The sequence below is a fragment of the Ochotona princeps genome, chromosome 11, assembly GCF_030435755.1.
Source record: "Ochotona princeps isolate mOchPri1 chromosome 11, mOchPri1.hap1, whole genome shotgun sequence".
Taxonomy (NCBI): Eukaryota; Metazoa; Chordata; class Mammalia; order Lagomorpha; family Ochotonidae; genus Ochotona; species Ochotona princeps.
Window position 1 is genome coordinate 60865049 of NC_080842.1, and position 23386 is coordinate 60888434.

At 42.6% G+C, this 23386-nt stretch overlaps 1 protein-coding gene across 1 annotated transcript in view; it reads right to left on the reverse strand.

The window, feature by feature from the left end:
* Window positions 1–13458, reverse strand: part of LOC101530826 (cytosolic beta-glucosidase) — a 99692-nt gene extending 86234 nt beyond the window's left edge. Inside the window, exon 1 of the mRNA XM_004579340.2 lies at window positions 13401–13458. Coding sequence (XP_004579397.1) covers window positions 13401–13458 — 58 coding nt within the window. The remainder of the gene's footprint in view (window positions 1–13400) is intronic.
* Window positions 13459–23386: the final 9928 nt, after the last annotated feature.

Sequence of the window (23386 nt, forward strand, 5' to 3'; positions counted from 1 at the left end):
GGCAGACATTCCATTTCAATGTCACAGGTCAAGCAAATTGGCTAACACCCCAGATAATATTGATGTACCTTCAAAATTTAAAATAATGTTTAGATCATTTATTTATTTATTCATATATAGAGCACCCATCCTGAAGTATCTGGGACACTGAACAGGGTTTACATAAATCTGACTGTTTTTCCTCTGGGCCATTTGGCTCAGTGTGGTAGACCATAAATATTCGATAATACTTTACAATGACAAAGCATCTTTTATGCAAACATCGCTAAGCACATTATTCACCAATATTACAATCTCCTTTTTAACCTACTGGTAAAGTCACAGAAACTAATTGACTTTCTTCAAGGTCCCAACGCAAATTGTTTATTTTGTAAATCAGAGTGCAGGTGCCCTGATCCTCGTTATAACTAAAGGGAGGTACAAACAAACAAACACATTGTTAGGTGCTTAAGCTGACGACCTACACTAAATATTTCTAAATGGAATCTATTAGGCAAAATGTCTTCCTTAAAGATGTTAAATGTTGTGATGCATCCAACTGAATTTTATAACTTTTGTTCCACTTTGCCCAAGGCCAGTTACCATTTTCTGAGCCCCAAGAATGACCTATTTTAATTGAATCCTGTTACGAACGCTTAAACTTTTACACTCTCATCAAATCAGGTCTCTAAATAGAAATTAAAGTTGGAGCAAAAAGACAAAACTTTTCATGGAAAGGTCCAATGGAAGCAACAGCACAGGCTTACCAGAATATCCACACAAAACTCAAAGTTGGGCAATAACTGTGAGATTTGGGCAAGTTTCAGATACGTCATGTTACCAAAGAAAAATTAAAACTTGAAGTTATTTATTTTACCAACTTTTCCCAGATGTTAAATGATGTATACAACGAATATAGGAAATTCTAAAAGCACTCCCAAAATGGGAAGACTTCTCGTAGTAACCACAATTCTGTCTGTAACAACTACAAGACTACATTTTGCATATTTCCAATCTCAGAGAATGGACGTGATCGAGATCCCAGCAATGAACCCTGAAAACCCACCAGAGTTTCTGCTGAGGCCACACTTCCCTGGGCCCTTCCAACCCAGAACTGAGTATCACAAAGCTAGAAGGCAATCCTTTTCCTGAAAAAAGTGGGACTTTTCTCATGGGTGATTTTGAGCCAAGAACTCCCAGAGGACCTTGTCAAACTTCTTTCTGAACCAGACAGCAGGCCAAACGTCACGCATACTTGCTTTCCTTCCTTCCTCTCTCTGCACTTGTCAGACGTGCATTCCAGACCCTTTGGCTCTCTTCCCATTTTCTTTCTTGAGCATTTATTTCCTCCCACAAACTTCCTGCATGTTCAATACCACAGTAGTGTCTCTTTCTCAGAAGATACAAATAATATACCCAGATAGCCATGATTGTGAAAATGGTGGTGATAATGATGATAAAGACATTGATAATGATGATGGTGATGGTGATGGAAATTATGATGACAAGGTTTTACATGTACTGAGTTTTTTAAAATATAAAACATTGTGCTGAGATTACCTAAATTATTTCATATTTTACTGCCAATAAATTCTAAATGATAGGTATTACTCAGCTTAAAGAATTTTCTTGGGCTTGGCGGTGTGGCCTAGTGGCTAAGGTTCTCGCCTTGATCCCATATGGCCGCTGGTTCTGATCCCGGCAGCTCCACTTCCTCTCTATCTCTCCTCCTCTCAGTATATCTGACTTTGTAATGGAAATAAAATAAATCTTAAAAAAAAAAAAAAAGAATTTTCTTAAAAAGGATAAGAAATAAAAAGAAGGCACATCCTTTTCAAATTTCAATGTTGGTTTTCCTATGCCAGTAGCATATAGAAGCACTAACTATAATAACCACTAATTTATATCACCTCTCTATATTTATATTTCACATAATAATTCTCCAAGTCTCTTTCTATATATCTTATTATATGGTAGTTGTTAACCCAAAATAATAACTGTAAAAAGTTAAGCCAATTTTGGCAAAGAATCAATTTTAGTTGAACTGTTTAATTACTCTAAAGCTTGCACTTATCCAATTCACTTGGTTATATGCACCTAATCCAATCATTCCAATACTGCTAGCTCATATATTCGAATGAAGTGTTTCCCAGACTTGTGTCACATATACAAACGGCCACTTCATCAACTCTGAATACTTTGGAAGGATTTTTCCAGGTCCTTAAAAGAAACAAAGGTCAATAAAATGAGTCAATGCCAAATAACTAGACAATGGAACCATTAAATACCTAAAACAACAATACTCAGTTTCCAATTTTAGAACTCATCGACACTATTAAATAGATCACTTAATAACAAACCAATAGCTTTCCTAAGTGAAACAATTTGAGCAGTGAAATACACTTAAAAAGATTTACATCCCATAAGCATTCTTTGAAGAAAGAACATTGTCTTGGAACATATAGCAGTTTTCTCATTCAAGAAACAGAGCTTTCTTATGGTAGCAATGCCATTTAGAATAATTTGAGGTTCTTTGACTCAGAAATGAATTGATTTTCCTCAAAATCTCCCAGGAACCATTGGGTCAGTCTTCAGTCTTCGCAGGTTTCTACCAGTTGTCTCAAGACAACTCTGACTGCAGTCTTCCAGGCTCCTTATGTTAAATGTTATTGGAGAAACTACAAATGGTTCTATCATTTGCCAATTGGCAGTATAAAGGAGTGTTTAGTCAGCAACAGAGTATGCATTCTAACAGAAGAATGTACTATTTTGTAATGACACATTAAGACACATTATCAGACATCACCCCAAAACAAGTTGTCTATACAAAGCCCTTTGTTCTGAGAAAAGACTACCACAGGACTGCAGTCTGACTTATTAATGAGTTCCATGATTAAACTTCCTCTCTTACTGGAATTTGGATGGGATCTGAGCAATAACTGCGTGACAAAATATTTATGTCTCAATTTTGCAAACACTGGAGTGATCCATTTTCTTTCCCCAACTCAACTAAAACTGTTACCTCTAGCTTGCTAAATAGGTACAAAGCTAAGTCTCTAAATGTTTTCATAAATCTTGCACCTTGGGAACTCCTTTCCTAAAGGTAACAACTCATAAAAGCATCACCTCTGACCCCTGAAATTTCAAACTGTGCCCCAGTCCTAAGACCCTGAGTCTTGTGTTTCTTGTGGCATTTATGCCATCCACATGTTCTCCCTCTGTCACTACTGACCTGTGCAACACTGATCCCAACGGTCAACCCCTGCAGACCTTTTACAATAGGAAAACTATATTAATGTTTTAAAAAAATATTTCCCAGGAGAGCAAAGAATGGAGCAGAGCCAAGGAAGGTGATGCTGAGTGGGTGAGCATGGTCACATCACTCTCTTTCAATCAGAGAAGTTGTAGCTGAAGTCTTATTTATTAGAGTCCAGGGTGAGAGACCCCTGAAAACCCAGTTCCGTCCCACTAAAATACATGTAAAAGATGTTAGAATAGCAGCTTCCTAAAGTTTTACTAGCCATCCTTTGGTTCATTGAGAATGGCAATTCCAGATGGGCACATTCTGGTTCTTTTGGGCTCTTCCAGTTAAGTTGGTCCACAGCAGTAATTCAAATAAATGGTATTTAATTATTCACATTATGCTAGAGAATACAGGTCTCCAAATACAACGTGGAAACTTTTCTGGATCTTCTTGGATCATTTCTCTCCAAAAGAAAAGTAACCCGTCAACAACTGTGGTTGTTGTTGTCAGTGGCCTTGATCTGAGCCAGGGTGACAGAACTAAGACTATTCTGTACAGACATCTGGCCTCAGCTGTATAACATCCTCTGAACCCCTCATCAACCTACCTACACCAAGCATTTCTCACAATTACCGAGTTTTCTGCTCTTTCGGGAACAAAAGAACACACTGTAGTCCCCAGTAAATCCATCTCCATATCCTGTTCTTCATGCAAACATTAAGAGGTAATGAACAAAGCTCCTCTTGTGAAACCATTCAGTGCCCCATACTCTGTCTCTAACCTGCTCCCACAATCCAGTCCTGGATGGTAGTTTAGAGGTTGTAAGAAGTAATGGACCATCAGGAAAAAATGTTGCTTTTTAAAAAATCCCCAAGTATGCATCTGTGAGATGGACTACAGCATCTCCAAGGCAGATTATTGTCTTTATAGTAAATAATACACTTGTTCCCAAAGTCTCTAAGACTCTATTTAAATGCTTTATAGGCATTGTGAGACACTTTATATGTTAGTCTGACAATTCTCAATGTAAAAACAGATAGTATTTTTAAAAACCTTGCTTGTGTATCACCTGCCCAGAAACTCACCATTGCCTCTTGCCTATGGTCCAAATTCCCAGGCCGACCCTGTTATCTCACTGCCTACCTGAAAGGTTTTCAGTGACTCCTACCCTACCTCTTGATTTACATAATTATTCCTTTGGAAAAAGCCCTCTAAATTCCCAGTCAACAGGCAGGCATGTACATTTCTACCTGCATGGGATGGATGAGAAAGATGAAAGGAGACAGATGAGAAGTGAATGAGGTTAGATATTCCCAGGAATCAGGATCTAGTTAAAACACATTAAAAAATTTTCTCTGCATGCTGGTGTTCATCAGAGATAAACTACTGCCATCACCACTCTCAAGAGAGATTCTCCGAATTTAGAGTGGCTCTCACCCTTTGGCATCTAGTTAAATCATAAACCGGTTGTTCAAAGAATATTTGGCATTGAATTTGAAATTCTCTGACCTCTTGTCTGTATTTTCAATATTCCCCTCTTTTAAGTACACATTGTAATTAGTATACATATAGCATGCTTTACATGAATGCATCATGGGAAATGCTTTCCTCTTGTAGCAATGTAAAATGAAACACATTTACAGTTTCAAATACTTTTAAAAGTTCTTTCAGATTAAGCTAAAACCAATTTTTCTTTTATTTAAATGAATGGGATTTTTAAAATCTCATTTATTTTGTCAATTGGGCCTGCTTAGCATTCTTTAATGCAGTCCACTCTCTAATGTCCATGCTAAGAAAACGGGATCAGTGGCCTGAGTTATCTAAAACAGCAGACAAATTTAAAAGCCCTTGTATTTGGCCCAGGCATACTTTTACAATCAAACTCTGATTATCTACACTAATAAAAGCAAGAGCAGACGCCTTGAGAATGATCTAAAGCCAGAAGAGATCTGTTCAGCTTGTTTAGGGCACCTCCAGTAAAAGGAGCACCCATATAGTGGAAGGGAAACCACCCACACCTTCCAAAGTGCAAACACAAAACAATAATGTTCACATAAACACTCCTCATAGTATAATCATCTTTAGACAAGGATGTTACTTCAAACTGTCCTCGGTTAAAAAGTATGATCCACATGGCTTCAAGGACTTACTACCAGAATAGATTGTCATAATTACTTGCTGGGGAGATTCCCTTCGTGAACACCCAGCCCCACACTGCCACTACCAAGTTCACAATAACACCTTTGGAAAAATCATAGCATAAAGAAAAAAGAAAAAAAAGGTGGAAGGCGTGAATGGAGGACGCTCCACTCTAGATAATAGGGAGTCTCAATCTTCGTCCTTTAGTGGTCTTAATCAGGTGTGCTTTCAAGCACATGTAAAGGTATGTGAAAAGATAGAGACCTAAAAATCATGGAATATATACAAGTGCTTCCTTTCAGTCACTAAAGAAGATACAAATAGAGAAAATAACAGTAGGTCAAACTAGGGCTGTAATTTGAGATGAAATTACAAATTTTGTCTCACAAGAAGTTTAGAAATTAGCATATAGATGTTAAGAACATATGAAACTCAAGTAATCCTTAGGCTTTATTGAACATAAACAGCCTGCCATGTACTCTTCTAAGTATACGCTATCCATAGATATTTCTAATACATCAACCTTGACAAGAGCACTGATACAGCTCCCATCGTACAAATGAAGAAACAAAGGCCTACAGAGCTGAGATGGCTCCCAAAGTCACCAAACTGGAGAATGCTGACATCAGCACTCCAATCAGGCTGATGTCCCAGATCTGGCTCGCTCTCAAGAGCTGAACAAAAGGGAGACTGGAAAAGACCACCCCACCTGTCTGCAACATGTGGCATGGATTGGAGGAGAATGAAGAGGGACATGGACTTGAAGAAGAAAAGAGAAGAAAAGAGACAAAAAGAGAGAAAAGAAGAGATAGACGATATCCTTCAGAAGGAAAGGGAAGGCAATTACAGTGAACAGTGGAATGCGGGAGATTTAGAAGAATTGCTTTAACAAAAGGGAAAATAAGCATTTGGCATGAATTGTGTCTCTAGCTTGGCTCTTCTTGCAACAGTCTGATTTTTTTAAATTTTTAATGTGAGAAACAAAAAGGGCTCCTATCCATTCATTCACTCTCCAAATAACTATAATGAGTGGGCTGGTTTGAAATCAGCAGCCAGGAATACAATCCAGGTCTCCTTTATAAGGCAGGAACTTCCCAAAATGTGGATTAGCAGGAAGCTAGCATGGTGAGCACAGCCAGGACTCCAACCAAGGTCCTCCAATGGGGGTTCAACTGTCCCAGCTGACATTTTAACCGCTAGGTCCAATGTCGGCCTCCCAATTTGGAACAAATCACTTAGTTTTGCGTATCAGTGACCACGGCTGGAACTGAACCTCTAGCACATGAGCAGGCCCAGAAGAGCTCCAGGGCCTTTAGATTTTCCCCGTGTGATGTTCATACCATCATTCAAGCAACCAAATAGCCTATCACTTTTTTTTTCAAATCTAAGTCAGTCTCAAAAAGATAATCATGTTTCCCCTGATTTGTGGTAACCAATATACAGAATACAAAGCAAAATTGACATTTTGAGATTTCGTTACTGCTTACAGCCATTGTCTACACTCCTGAGAAATGGAGTGTTTTCTAGTTGCTTGCTGAATTTTTTATTTAGTGGATGGTTAAGCTTATGATTATAAAGTAAACTGAAAATGTGTAATCGTAAAAATGTAAAGAGAAATAAGGGGCCTGGCGGCGTGGTAGCAGCTAAAGTCCTCACCTTGAACGCACCAGGATCCCATATGGGCACCAGTTCTAACCCTGGCAGCTCCACTTCCCATCCAGCTCCCTGCTTGTGGCCTGGGAAAGCAGTTGAGGACGGCCCAAAGCTTTGGGACCCTGCACCCTCGTGGGAGACCCGGAAGAGGTTCCTGGTTCCTGGCCTCAGATTGGCGCAGCACCAGCCATTGCGGTCACTTGGGGAGTGAATCATCGGACGGAAGATCTTCCTTTCTGTCTCTCTCTGTATATCTGACTTTGTAATAAAAATAAATAAATCTTTAAAAAAAAAGAAGCAAAAAAATTTTAAAAATGTAAAGAGACATAAGAAAGGAACAAAGGAGGATGAGGAAGGAGGAAGGAGGGTAGAGTGGAAAGTATTAATATGTTCTTAAACTTTTATTTATAAAATACATGGAACTTGTTCCCTTTATATAAATGAAAAGCAGGAAAAAGCTATTCTCTTTTATTTGCTTAAAGGGCAGGACTACCCACAGAAAGATTTCCATCTGTTGGTTCACTCACCAAATGGCCACATGAGCCAGGTCTGGAACAGGCAGCAGTCAGGAGCCAGGAACCCCATCATAGTCTCCCACATGGGTGGCAGGCCTGACCACCTGCTCTCTTCACAGGCACATCAGCAGAGCTGGATCAAATTCAGAGGAGCCAGGATTTGACATAACACTCCAACATGAAATGCCAGCATCACAACCAATTTGGTGTGACCACTGTACAATGGCCAAACATCAAACTCTGCTTCTGTCTCCTTAGCATCCACAAAGCTGAATCTCACTAGAAAGTACTAGGTGCCGAGTATAGACTCTGCTTAGGATTCGTGAGATTTTCAATACCATGTCAATTAATTCCATAAAGTTGTAAACTGTTGTTGATGTTATGTTGGGGCTTTTAATTGATCGGGATGATATTTTGCCAGCTCTGCCTTCAGACCAGAGATGGTCTCCCCAAGAAACTGTTGAATTTATCTGGACAATACGATGCTGGACTCTATGCTTGCTATATACTTGCAATGAAAGAATCTTGACTGAATTTGAACTGTAATACTGCAACAAGGTGGAGGAATCCACCATGGGAGGAAGGGTATGGGGAGGGGTTGGAAGAATCCCAGAGCCTATGAAACTATGCTACATAATGCAATTTAATTAATAAAAAAAAGATTTATTTATTTAAAAAAAAAGGATTTGTGAGATTTTCTAGGCCCATTCAACCCTGATCGTATTGAGAGTTACAGGCCCGTAAGAGCTGTAGAACTGGGTCCTAAATGCCATTTTCAGCACTCCCCTATGGCCTACCTGGAAAGCAAACAAAATACCACCGAGGGACTTGCTGCTCTTGTACTGTACTCTCTCCCCAGTGAAACAAAACAGAGGACGAAGACTCACAAAGGGTTAAAATTCGTGAGACTCTTTTGCTTCTTGAAAACACTCGTATTCATGACTGTGTGCATTTTCTTCAGCGCCTCTTAGTCTAACAAATATAGTTTATAGCTTTTACAATGTTCTTTACAACTCAACTAAAACATGTAATTTTCTTCCTGCTTATACCATGTATTTATTATTTGTTTATTAGATTTATATTGTGTTTTCCTCCAAAAAGCTCAAGGCACCACACAGCCAACTCTTATATAATAAACATTAAACTCTTCTTTAAAGTCATAAAAACTGAAGTGCCCAGGGGAGGGGCAGAAAGTGTAGTAGGAAGAACGGCAAGCAGGGGAAGGGGCTGGTGGCACAGCTGGTCTCCACTCAGGACAACCACATCCCATATCGGAGTGCTGGCTTCATTTCTGGCTCTTCTGACTGCTCTGGCTTCCCACCCATGCATCCCTGGGGGCAGCAGGCAATACCGTAGGAGCACAGGTTCCTGTTAGCCACGTGGGAGACCTGCATGGAGTTTGAAAGGCATGGTCCAGCCCTGCCTGTTTTGGCATCTGGGGAGTAAACCAGCAGATGATAGACCAGTCCAACCTCTCTCCTCCTCCACCCCTCCTATCACCCTGTCTTTCAAATATCTATAAATAAATACAATTTAAGAGAATAATAATTACAGATTAAAAACAAAAAGGAGGGAGAAGGAAGCATCTGGTAACACAGGCAATCAAGGAACCAGCATTGCAATGCAGCACGTTAAGCCACCTCTTGTGATGCTGCCATACCATATTAGAGCACTGGTTCAAGTCCCAGCTGCTCCAGTTTAAAACAGCTTCTTGTTAATGTGCATGGGAAAGCAGCAGCAGATCGGCCAGGTACAAGAGCTCCTGCCACCCAGGGAGAATTCCAGTCCTCAGCTTCGGCCTGGATCAGCCCTGGCTGTTGCAGCCATTTGGGAATAAGGCAGCAGATGAAAGGTCTCTTTCTTTGATTCCCTCCATCTCTCTGACAGCTTTTCAAACGAGTAAAATAAACTTTAAATATGTACAACTGGAGTCCAGTGTGGTGGCTCAATTGGCTAACCCCCATCTGCAAGTGCTAGGATTCCATAGATGACAGTTTTAGTCCCAGCTGCTCCACTTCCCATCCAGCTCCCTGCTTGCAGCCTAGGATGGCCCAAAAGCCTTGAGACCCTGCACCCATGTGGGAGATCCAGAATAAGCTCTTAGGTCCTGATTCCTGGCTTTGGATGGACTTAGTTCCAGCTGTTGCAACCACTTGGGGAGTGAACCAGTGGATGGAGGGTCTTTCTGTTTTGCTTTCTTTCTATAAATCTGTCTTTTTACTAAAAATAAATAAATCTCTTTAAAAGTATATGGGCCAAGAAAGAGTCAACATACGGTTTGGATATGGCTAGTCCTCTCAGCATTCATGTAGAAGTTTGGTCCTCAGTGTGGTGATGGTGTTGAGATAGTGGAATCTTTTGGAGATGGGGCCTGGTGCTAAGCGATTATGTCTTTGGAGGCTCTCAGATGTGATTAAGGTAGTTCTCCTGGAGCACCAGTTAGCTCCACGAGCAGGAGTTGTTATAAAAGAGCAGGCTGGCATCCTTACTCGCTGGTTTTCTGACTTCCCCGCTATTCCATCTTGCGCATGCTCCTGTCATCATGCCTTTCAAATAGGTTCCTCCCCACACAAGATCAATGAAATCATGTGCAAAAAAGGAATATGTTCTAATTTGCAACAGTTGAAAAAAAAGGACAATTCCCACTAAATGGGGCAGATGATGTGGCCCTGCTTCTCAAGAAGAGAAAGCAGAAGAGAGAAACAAAAATAAAGGCTTTCATGTTTGTAGCATTCCATTTTCAGGGCCTGCAATGCATTGCCTGAAACAGCCACTTTATAATGAAAAGAGTTTCCATCAGTTCACAGCCCTGGAGGTTCAACAACCCAGCACTGACATGTACTGGGTTCTGGTGATCACATCACGGCAGGAGCACATGTAAGAGGGAGCAAGCACACAGCCAGAAAGGAGACCAGAGGCTCCTTCACCACAGGCTTCCTAGGAGAACAGCCAGAGCTCTCTGAAAACTCCATTCAGTCCTCCTAAGAGAAACACCCCCGAACAACCCAGTAGCCTTTATTAGGCCACACCTCCTAAAGCTTCCAGCACCTCTGAAACTGCCATGTTGGTGACCCAACTTCTGATACATGAAATCGTGGATGGCAAACTATAACCCTGTTAGAATTGGATAGTATCCACTCTAGTATTAGTATTTCAGTATTTGGGGTGTGCTCTGTCCCAGTCCCCTTTGTGTTCCAGTTACATCTGCTAAACTCCTTAATCCCTGGAACAAATCTACAAAATAAGCATGCCATTTTGATTTTTTTTTTTTTGCAAGTAAGGACATTGAGATATAAATAAGCCATTTAAAGTCTTTTAGCTAATAAGTGCTTGCACTAGGCTCCAAACCCAACAGAAAAGGTTAGGTAGGAGCTCGCAGGCTCTGAGTTGATAAAGACAACAGGTTCATGACTGTTGGCACAGTATGTTGGATCAATTCACCAGCCCTAGAAGCTTCTGACAGTTAATAGCACAATGGCAGGTTAAAAGTCAGAGAGTTCTTAACCTAAGACCAGATTGATTGCAGTACAGAAGAGCTTGGGATTACGCTAGTTCAAGGCTAACAGCAAAGGTGCTGCAATTCTGAGGCTGCCTGTGGAGAAGAGAGCAGGCTGCACCAGTTACGTGGCTCCAGGTCCTGGGAGAACAGAGTGGAAGCTGGTAACTGACACCCACATTAACGTCTTATAAAACTGGCTGTCTATTGACTCTAAGTTCCCTGTAGAGTTCTATAATGAGGTATTCTCAGTAATCATTCTGCCATCTCCCAAATATGAATCACACAGTTACTAAGCACTTAAGATGTATCATCTACTGTAAACCTCATATCTATGCGATACAGTAGGTACTATAATTATTCCCATCTTGCAGATGAGGAATGATAATTTTTTGCCTAAAGCAGCATCTGTAACCTAATATCTAAGCAAACAGCAACTTGACAGGCTATTTTCGGAACAAGTAACCGAGTCTCAGTTAAAGCAGGCAAGCTTTTAGCCAATCACAGATTGCAAGCTGTTAGGCTGTTTCCCAACAAGATAAACACTGAGTCGGAACAATCAGCCTATTTCTGTATGTCATTTCCTCTTTCTGGCTGTGAAAGCTGCCTGCCCATCAAGTGTCGATGGAGCTCTCTTCATTGCTCAATTCATGAATCTTTCCTTGGCTCAACTGCTAAACACAGTTCTTCTAAAGCTTTTCTTTTAATATAAGGCATGAAGAAGTTCAGTGCATGTTCCAAAGCCACTAAGCTAGAAGCTAAGAGTCTAAGGGACTTGGCTCCAGAGCCCAGCTCCGCTGCTTCCAGAGCTCGAGTTGGCTTTCTCAGCTCTGGTGCCTGGATGGCCCACTGACTCAATCTGTCACCCTAACCTAAAGAAAACTACCTGGGAGATGAGAGAAAATATTCTTAATGATAAAGTAACATGGATTCCTTGCTAACTAGGTTGTTCTAAAGCGTTCATTTAAGAGTCCCGTATCACCAATCATATATGTACAATACTACATATAATCCTCCTTATGCAGCAGTTTCTACAGACCAGTCATGGCAATTGCTGTAACAGCAATTCCTCGTTCCTATGTGTTCAGGCCCGGCAAACATCAGGAGGCACTGGACTACTCAGCAACATGAGTTACTCTGGGATCAACTTGTGCTGTTTCCAACCTAGAAAGATCACTGCTCTTCCAATGGCTCTCTCCTGCACATTTCTCAAGTCTTAGATGAAGTGACACTAATTTACAGATAGCCACCTTGATCATAGAACCTAGAAGGGCCACTAGCACTTGACCCCTTATCATAACATCCTCCTGACTCTGTAGCACTGATTGAAAGATTTATTGCAATAACTGGTTTGTTAGATTTGGTTGGAGTATTAGATTTTTAGAAGTGCAATCAAAAAGCACCACAGACTGGAGTTCATTGGTTTGCAGGTGCCATTCTCAGCATTCGTTATCACTTGACATTCTATCTCTAGCTGTGTCAAAGTTTCCCTCTTCTTAGAAGTATACCAGCCACACAGAGTTCAGGGCCCTCCATATTCCAGGTGAGTTTATTAGAGAGTTGCTTCCCTTTATAATGCCCCAAAACTCTACAAGAACACCTCTCTGTTGTTGAAGCCTCCTGGTTGGAGGTACGTGGCGACAGCAGTCCTTGTACTCTACTATGGAAGTCTCATCTGGCTTTGTTTAACTCCAGGTTTCATCACTTATTTATCCACACAGGCTTGGCAAATTTTAACAGCCCCTAATCCCATATAAATTTATTTTTTGAATTTATAAATGCCAACTTCCCGTTTCACACATGAAGAAACTGAAGTCAGGGAGCACAGTGGAGGCACATGTGGGAGAACAGGGCCCTGAACCCAGCAGCCTCCACATCACCATCTCCCACTGTTCCCCTGGCCCTGGGCAAGAGGTGACCTCTAGGAGATTACACTTGGCTTTGTGCCTGATAGAAAAAAGCGGGGGCACTTTCCTTAATGAATGAAGGGCCCCTTGAATGATTTTATCCACCCAATATTTCTACAGCCACTAGGAGAAATTACTCTCCTTTTGAGGGGAACTGGGGAATTTTTTTCCAGGAAGCCTATTACAAAAAAAAAAAAAAAAAAAGGAACAGGTCTCCCAGAACCTTAGACTAAATAAAAATATGGCCACAGCTGGACCTTCACCCCCACACTCCATGATCTATGTGCTTAAGGAAACAGTCAAGCAAACAGGAGCCAATCCTGTTTAAAAGGGTGACTGTTTCATGTATATCATATGGCCTCTCCAATCTTTCCCCTTCTTGTTTGCAGCCTCCTCCTGCCACCTCCCAGGCATCCAGAAGGGATCCCTTCCAGCCCTGGGGAAGCTAAGGTGGGCACTTTTCTTACCTTCTATTTGATAAGCCGCAGTGCCAGCCCCCCAGCCGAAGCCTGCAGGAAAAGCCATGGTTTCTGAAGCTGCCAAGTGGAGTTCTCAGCTTGCACAGCCCTGTGGCCTTAGGACAGAGGAGCCAGGCAATTGGGCAGACAATAAGTGATCTCTCAGGTGGCAAATATATATATGCAAATGAGAAGGGAGCCAGATTAAAGGATCCCACTTGACTGGCCACAGCCTTGATAAGAATCCAAGCACTTTGTCCAAGGTGAGCAATTGCACTTTCTTTTCCCACTGCCCCTTGATTAACAGGATTGCATCACCTTAGGTGTCAACTAAGGTGATCTTTTCCCCATGCCTGTCACGCATGGACTTTCACAAAGTTATATAATCCTACTGGAATCTTCTCTTTGCCAACTATTACCAATCTCTGGTCCATTCCCCTGAGAGATTATCACTTCTACTGCTCCAATATTTACCATCATGTTGTTGAAATATTGGGAGACTACTACTACTACTTCTTACATAATTTTTTAATTGTAGAAAACTGACTTCTTAGTCTATCGCTCTCTTCCCCTACTTCCTCAATGCATCCAACATAACCATGCGTTTTTTGTTTAAATAAATTTGGTATTTGCATTACTTTGATGACATGAGGTTCAGAGAAGTAAGCTATGTGGGACCCAAGGCTGACAGGCCGTGTTTTGATTCTGCTGGGGTTAAACATCAGTTCTTTGGAGCTACTTGAATTTCCCCCCACCTGTCACTGATTCATCACCAGGCCCTCCAATGGCGGGCGAGCCTCTGACTCTTGAAGGAGCTCTGCTCCCCGCTCCATTCCGCTCCATGCTTCCTGCACATCTTTCCAGAGCTGTCCCGTCTTCTCGTCTCTTCCTCTCTGCCCTTGTCTTTGGTTCTCCTCCTCTTTCAAGGAAGGAAAATGTCCTGACGTGCTTCCTTTCTGGAACTGCCTTGAGTCTAACCTCCTACCAGACAGGATTTTATGATGGAAAGCCTCTTCATGCACAAGTCTATTGAGAAAACTTAGATTGCAGCGCAGTCCTAGCCTTTCGGATAGAACGCCTGCCGGCGTGGCCAGCTCGCCCTTACGGTTCCCTGTGCTTCCATTTCCGATGTCTCACCGTCCCGTGCTCTGCCCTGACACTTTCCTCCGTGGTGTCAGTGAAGCTAGGGAGGAACACAGAATGTTAACAATAGGGGGAACTGGGGGCAGGCCCAGTTCTTCACCACTATTCTAACAATGCAAAATTGAGCCAAAACAAAAGGATTATTTGTTTAAAACGCCCTCAAAGAGAGGCAGTAGACATAATCCAAGCAAGAAAGATGCCTTATTTGGTTCCCCCCAGCTGCATTAAATCTTCCTACATGATGGCATAAGAGAAACACAATGCAGGAGACATAGGTTGAATCCTACCCTCTCCTAATATTCTATCTCTGAGTTTAAACATGAAAGAAAATTAGGAAAGCCACTTCAAACATCAGAAGTACGTGTTTCCTGAAATAACATAAAAAATACAGGCCAAACTATTGTAGTTAGCTGGACATTCAATTCTAAAACAATCCTACAGTGAAAGGGCAAAAAATTGATTGTTTTCACCATGCAACACTAGATGGCAGTATTGCAATTTTACAAGTGGCTGTGTGGCTGGATGCAAAAATTGAGTTGTCCCAAGGATTCTGGTGGCTCCTCACTAATTGCTTGTACTCTTCCAAAGAATTTTCCAGAAGGAAAAGTTCACCTCAGAGATCCATGTTTTCCGAAGCTATTTTTCCTTCTTTAAGGATTTAAAGCAGAATTTAATTGTTCTCCACTCTGATCCAATTCTAGTACAGCATTCTCAGAGTCGGGGTGTCAAAGATCTTTTTATATTCTTCTACATAAGTGAAAATACCAAGTACAGTTTTCTTTAATATACAGCTTAAGCAGTCCACATTACTACCTGTGGCATTAGAATTTATTTATTTATTTTTAAAGATTCATTTTTATTACAAAGTCAGATATACAGAGATAGGAGGAGAGACAGAGAGGAAGATCTTCCGTCCGATGATTCACTCCCCAAGTGAGCCGCAACGGGCCGGTGCGCGCCGATCCGATGCCAGGAACCTGGAACCTCTTCCAAGTCTCCCACACGGGTGCAGGGTCCCAATGCATTGAGCCGTCCTTGACTGCTTTCCCAGGCCACAAGCAGGGAGCTGGATGGGTAGTGGAGCTGCCGGGATTAGAACCAGCGCCCATATGGGATCCTGGGGCTTTCAAGGTGAGGACTTTAGCCACTAGGCCACGCCGCCGGGCCCGGCATTAGAATTTAAACTCAGGACCAGTGCTGTGGCATAGCAGGCAAATCCTTCACCTTCAATGCCAGCATCCCACTTGGGGACTGATTTGAGTCCCAGCTCCTCCATTTCTGACCTAATGTACCTGGGAAGGCAGCAGGGGGTGGCTCAAGTCCTTCAGCCCTTGCATCCACATGGGAGACCCAGAAGAAGTTCCTGTCTCCTGGCTTCAGATCAGCTCAACTGTGGCCACTGGAACCACTTGGGGAGTCAATCAGCAGATGGAAGATCTCTGCCTCTGTTTCTGTAACTCTATCTTTCAAATCAAAATAAATACATCTTTTTAAAAAGAAACTAAATCTGAACTTTTTAAAATAAAACATTTATTTCTGGCTTCATTTAAAGCAACAGTGACCTATAATGACTTAATAATCTATTCTATAACCTATGAAATAAGCATTTAACAAAAAAGATTGAATGAGCAGTGCTTTTCACTTTCTAATATTTATTTATTTATTTATTTATTTATTTATTTATTTGAAAGAGTGACGACAAGAGAAGAAGAGAGAAAAAACTTCCATCTGCTGCTGTCCTCCCCAAACACAAGGGAGAGAATAGGAAAGGAAGGGGAAGGGATGAACCAAGAAAACCGGGGTTCTATAAGGACCGAGTGTGTTTTGACTGGCTGGCGTCCCTCTTCTACCTCCTCCCACTTGGGGGCCACACTGGCAAAGCCAGATATTTACCCTCTGAGCTACTAAGCTGCATCAACTCCATAGATTCCACTGTTCCATATAGGAATCCTCCTGAAGGAGAGTCCATCCGAGGCCTGATGTTCAACTACCTTCAACACAGCCACACAGGATGCCCTTCCCAAGACAATGCCTCCGAAGAGCTAGAGAAACCCTGCTGCTGGTGAGAGCCGCCAAGCTCTGTCTGCTTGCCAAGCAGGAGGCAAAGGTAAGTTACCTGATTTAGGGTTTTTGCTCTGTGAATGTTCTCTTCTAAAAGTTTCGTGAGTGCTAAGGGATTGTACATTCAGTGGCTTCTGGGATTAAAACACCTTGCAGAGAAGCCTGTTTCTTTGATAACTTCAAACTCTTTAGAAACTACTGGGCCCCGTCAGTCAGATTCTGCTGAGAATTTCAAAAACTGAAATCTAAAAGGGTCCATGGACATGAATGAAGGGAAAGCCAAAGCTCTCAATTAGCATCTGCTCTCTGCATTAAAGATGTCTACATGTCACAGTCAGTCTGGCTTCCTTCTTCATCGAGGCCTGTTGGTGATCCACACTGCTCAGCTTCCTTGCAAATAGGTGTGGGCCATGATTCTGTTAGGACAGGAGACTGTGGGCAAAGAAAGGACTGTGCAACTATTCTGCAACGTCACCAGTTCTCATTCATGTGTCTTTATCCTTTGATCCACTGGCTAGGTAGACAGACTGTTCTGGAAAGTCCTGAGGCCCTAAGAATTCCAAGAGGAAAGAAGCTTGCTTCCACTACCAGCTCCTCAAGAAAGCCACTGAAATGACTAAGAAACAAACTTCTGTTTCATTAAGCCACCGAGTTGCAGAGTTGATAATAAACACACTCCCTAAAGAGTAACTGTGCTTCATATATCTTACTAGGTAGGACACAAAGATTAGTTATTCCTCACTAAGGCATTGAGGATTTCTCTGCACATCCCTCCTAAAACTGTTCTGCACCTCAACTGTTGACATATGCCTTGTTAGAATTATAAGCCAGTTTAGACTATCCTAAAATATGCCAAGTTCAGTAAAAATTATTCAACACTACAAACTGCTAAATACTAAAATGAAAATAGACACGAGACAGCTGAATAGTATCCTACAGCCATTTTAAGGTGTATAACAACCAGTTCTGCATAAAAACTAAAATTGAAATGTCAATGGAGTAGTCACAGGATGTGATTAATAACTTGCATTTTCTAACATATTGGTTACTGAATACCATGTCAATTAACTCCATAATGTCATAAACTGTTGTTGATGTTATGTTGGGGCTTTTAATTGGTCAGGAGGATATTTTAATTGGTCAGGAGGATATTTTAATTGGTCAGGAGGATATTTGTATTTAATTGGTCAGGAGGATATTTTGTCTTCCCTAACATGAGGAAATGACCAGTGCCACCCTTCAGATGGGTTTCTTGTTTCATCATGAGCAGACTAGACAGGAATGTAATACTAGCCCTCCGATTGTTAGCAGTTATTCCGCTGCCCCCCAGAACTGTGCATAAAAGAGCCTACATTGCCAGGTTTTCCCTATATTCCTCTTGTGGAGCTCCTCTTCTGCCGGTGCTGCTACTTTCCTGGGTGCATTAGCAGGAAGCTGAAGCAGAAGTTGAGTGGCAGAGACTCAAACCAGCACCCATAACATGTCACAGGCTATGGCTTGGCCTGCTACATCATAACACTGGCCCACAACTCTGCCTTTAAGATAAAAAATAAACAGAAATCTGTAAATGCAAAAAAGAATTTCAGAACCTTGACTGGGTATTATTCTTCTCTGTCTTGAATGCTACCCAGATCACCAGCCTGGAAATGAAGATATATGTGAGATAATTAACAGCGGGCCCATGTGGGACTCAATGACATGGTTTGTATTTATTTTTTGAGGGATGCACACCCCAAAAGATTCAGCATGAAAGAAATAGAAAACAATAGCCGTGCATCACCATTTCAAAAGCCATATTGCTATAGAATTAAGGATTTACTGTGCTCTGCCTTGCAGGTGTTGACAGGCTGATACCGATAATGGCATACAAGTAATCACAGACAGCGCTCAATACCACTCAAAGCTCAACCGCGAGCTTATTGTTCGAAGAATACAGGGCAGTCAGTAGAGGCACAACCTCACAATGTCTTCCGGGAGCTTGCCAACAAATACGCACAGCTGTGGTGTGGAGCTGAGCTGAGCTCCTTTCAGGATGTTATACTTAGCCCAGCTGCCGGGGCCTCCGTCTGCTGCAGCTGCGGGACTCAGACTCCTCAGCCGGGCTCTTCCAGCCAGCTTCAAGTTAGAAACCCTAACCTAAATCCACCTAAATCCACCCCTTCCCCAAAACAATCCAACTCCACTTGATCTCTACATGGCATTTGCAAAAATGTTAAACAGAGCTAAGGTTATACTGAGGCAATTAAGATGCCCCAGAGGGCAGAATTTAAGCAGTCACTGGCCCTGAGTACCAGCTCTGGTGTGAAATGCCAGAAACAGAACACTCAAGTTCAAAGTTCTGGCTGCACACTTCGCACTTGTTTTCTTTCTTCGCCATGGCAACGCACAGGTTGCCACATGCCTCAGGGGCAGGCTGCACCTAATCCACCGGAGGCCCACCTATGTTTGCACATTGCAGAGTGTCTCTGATTATTAATCTAGCTGCAGGGACTAGGTTTGGAACCTCAAAAGAGCTTCCTTCTTATGACAAAGCAGCACATGGAGCTCCACAGCATAGAAAGGAAGCATCAAAGAGAAAAATCATGCCCAATGAGATGTACTATAAGAGAGAAAAAGAAAATGACAGTGACAATCTAATCATCGTAGATCAACTAGATGGAAAAACAGGCACAGCTTAGAGCATGTGAAGATCTGGGGCAGTGTGCCCAAGTTTCCTTTTGGGATTCGTTTCATTTTAACTTATTTGGAAGAAAGAGTAACAGTGAGAGAGAGAAAGCTTCCACTTGCTGGTTCACTCTCCAAATGCAGCAGCCAGGGTTTGGACAAGCAGAGGCCAGGAGCCAGAAATTTCATCAGGATCTCCCACATGATTGGCAGATGCTCAGGCCATGGAGCCATCTTCCACTGCGTTTCCAGGCACACTTGCAGGAAGCTGCACAGCAGCCAAGGCTTGTGCAGGAGGCAGCTTAACTTGCCACAACATTGACAACTCTCTTTGGGATCTTGATTCAAAGCCTGGGAACCATTATAAAGCTTGCTCTGTCTTCTCTCTGTCTCCCTTCAGCTACATACACTTTGCATTCTAATGCCTCAATGTCCTAACGATATCAGCTCACTTTCAGCCTTAGGCCTCTCCTCTATTCAAAGCCAACAGAAATGATCTCGAGGTTGCAAAATTTGAAATAGACATGAAACTTTCGGCTCAGTGCCCATCTAAGACATATTGGCATTCTGGGCTCCTCAAGGAGAGGCACATGTAAAGTGCTGTTCTTGATGCCTGGCATACCTTAAAGGGACACTAGAACCTTTGGTGTCCTGCAAATGAAGAACTCCTCAAATTCCTTGTAGCCAGAACCCACTTAGGCACCAACTTTGACTTCCCCATGGAACAGCACATCTACAAAGGGAAGTGAATGTTTGCATCAGAAATCCAAGCGATACCTGGCAAAGCTTCCAGCTGTTGGGCCTTGCCATTGTTGCACCATAGAGCTGCAATTTTTGCCTCTAAACAGTGCCTCGAATGCAGATGCTCAACACCATCTGGTTATCATACCCGCCCCCCTCTTCCTCAGCTTAAGGTATCCTCCCCGTCTTTTGATCATACTAAAATTAGCCCACTAAACTGAGTGAATGGCACAGCCTATCCTACAAAGTTCAGATCACACAATTCATGAAGTCATTTACTTCTACAACAGGTAATATCTTGATAGCCATTATTGTTTGCAGAGGTTCCACTGAGGGAAATTCCAGGCCCATAACAGAACATAGATATTACCCGCAGGCAGAACTCAAGCTGATTGAAATCCACTTGGCCATCATAAAAATCCCATAAAGAGTACATCATTGCTGACCAAACAGGAACTTGGACTCAAGGCAAGCATGAATACAGACCAGATAACCACTGTGACTCCAGCATGATGGAGCAACTACACACACTCTTTCTCAACCAACTCATTTTATCCGCTGCTTTCTTCACCCTACCCTCCACACTCCTCCCCAGCCACCAGCCTGCACAGAGAAAGGCCTACCAAGTTTGCAAAGTGCACCCCCGGGGGCTGCTGGAGCCTCTGCATTCAGCACTGGCATTCCCTACTGGATGCCAGCCCCACTCCTGACTGCTCCACTTGTGATCCATCTCCTTGTTTATAACCTGGGAAAGCAGCAGAGGATGGTCCAAGGCCTTAGGACCCTGCACCCACGTAGCAGACCCAGAAGCTTCTGGTTCCTGGTTTCAAGCCAGCTGAGCTTTGGCCATTGAGGCCATTCAGGGAGTGAACCAGCACATGGAAGGCCTTTCTCACTGTATCTTCCTCTCTCAGTAAATCTGCCTTTACAATAACAACAATAGAATATATATTTTTTAAAGTGTACCCCTAGAAAGTTCACACAAACCAGCCCTGCCCTTTCTAATGTCCTCCACCTCACCATCTCAGCTGCCTGGACTGTCTACACCATAGCCTGTCAAGGGGTTCTGCTCTCTGCCCTATCCTCACTCTGCGTACATGGCAACAAGTCACCTCTCTGATTTGTTTCCTTGAATAAACCTCTTCAGTATGTGACTTCGCATCTTCTAACACAACCAGCACTTTTCCTCTCGGCCAGAGATCAAAATGCAGCCAGTCCTGTTCTTTTTTACCATTATCTTTGACTCCCCCTCGGAGTGGCCTTTTTACAAACCTCAGAGTGTAAGGAGTCAGAGGAACAGTCAGTGGTTAGCTCAGGTCTCGGTTGGAATGAGAAAAGGGGAATCCCTTAGCCAGCGTGCAAAACACTTTTCCTCTGTGCAGGAGCTGGTTTTAGCAAGAACAAAAGGCCACTCCACCCTTCTGAATTTCTACTTTTATCACGACGATGGAAAGAAGTTACCAATCACAACATTCTGATAGGGCTTTTGTTTTATCACAAGCAGGCTGGACAGGATTGCAGCTCTGGCCATCTGATGGGTTTCCTACCCACCTTTAGACTGTTCCTTGATTTACATTTAAAGGACTCCTACTTCAACCAGATTGTCCACTTCTCTTGGAGTCCCCCTTCTGGTTGCTGTGCTAGGTTTCTGACTTTAATAAATCTGCTTTGCTCACTGCCTTGTCTCTGTGGAAGTTTTTCTAAGAACTGAGGTTGCGTTCTTCATCACATCATTTCATAACAACACCCTCATTAAGCAGGACAGTAGTTCTGGAAACAGGATTATGCCACCTCCTCATCGAGCCAGTCTAAGCCTACCAAAGTCTTGGCTACAACTTCAAGTGGGTGACACAGAATTGCCCTGCCATTTCCTAACTGGCTAAGAGACCACCAATGGGGAACATTTTACTTGCAGGTTCCTGCCCAACAAGGGGGTGGGGGAATCAATGAATGCTTGAAACCCCAAGATGCTTCCTCAGAGCTTCAGTCTCTCCCTCTCTCCTTTCAAGAGGTACCCCAACTCCCAGCTCTCCTCAGGGAGGAGCTTTCCCCTTCCCTTTTCTCTCCATGTTCACCTGGTCACTTCACAAACAGAATGTGTCTCTGCAACCAACTTCTGGCTTTTTATTTCTATATTAAGATGAGGAAAGAACCCATTGAGCTTTTCTGGTAACACTCATCTTCCAATAAACTAAACTTGCTTTTTTCTTTATCCTCAAACTTCGTGCTCACTGTTTCAGTTTGGGACCACTGACAAAGACCAAGCTTTTGGTAACAGAATCACTTCTATTGATGCCCCCATGGGTGTGTTAGTCTTACTCCAGGCTCTTGTCTTGCACAAAGACAAGCATTCGAAGTGTAGACACATAGAAGATGGTCTCAAAAAATGAGAAAGTGAGTCCACAAGCACCTGTGCGTGTGGATTTCACACAGGGAGAAATACCCATCAGGTGAACAATGGGCCAGAGGTTTGCCCCAAGGGATGAGAGACAGGAAGGGGAGAGAAAAGGGGCACCTGTGCAGCACCCCAAGACTTGATCCCTGGCAAAACAGAGGGCTCCTCCCACTGGTGGACTTCATTTATGCAATAGTAGGTGGTACTTCTACAGGTGTAAAGCAACCTGGGAGTTTCATGGTACCTCCACAAATTCCACATGGAGCTTAATACCCGTATTTTCATGACATTTACCCAGTTAAGGCAGGTGCATCCAGGGAAGGGGATGTTTTGATTGACAAGTAGAACAGGATTACATATGAGGCCGTGTGACTTCTAGCTCTTGTACACTTAAGCTAGCTCTCTAATTACACATCATTATCACTGGCCTTTTAAACCTGAGAGATCTGTTCTCCATATCTCAACAGCCTTCAAATTGCTGTGTCAAACTTCCAGTGGTTATTGACGCCAGAGCGGAACACTACTACCTCTCACAGAGATTTCATAGCAGTAGAAGCAGTAGTAAAATGCAGAGACCAGGAAAGATTTTCCATCCACTGATTATTCCTTAAATGATCTCAATAGCCAAGCTGGGATAGGCCAAAACCAGGAGCTAGGAATTCTACCTCATTCTCCCACACAAGTGGCCATGACCCAGTGTCACCTGCTTCCTCCCAGGGTATGCACTAACAGGAAGCTGGACCGAGACGTGGAGCCAGGATTAGACTGAGTACTCTACAGTGCCTCTGATACCAATGATAGATACTATCAAGTCCTAGACTTCTATAGTCTCCCAGCCTCCCTCCTCAGCTTAAAATGACTTCGTCCTGCTTTTTTTTAAGGTACAAATCAATCTCTAATTAAAATTAGCTTGCTAATTTGAAGCAGTGATGCAGCAGGTCCTATAGGATTCCCCAAACACATAGTACGTAATCTCATCTACAGATACTAT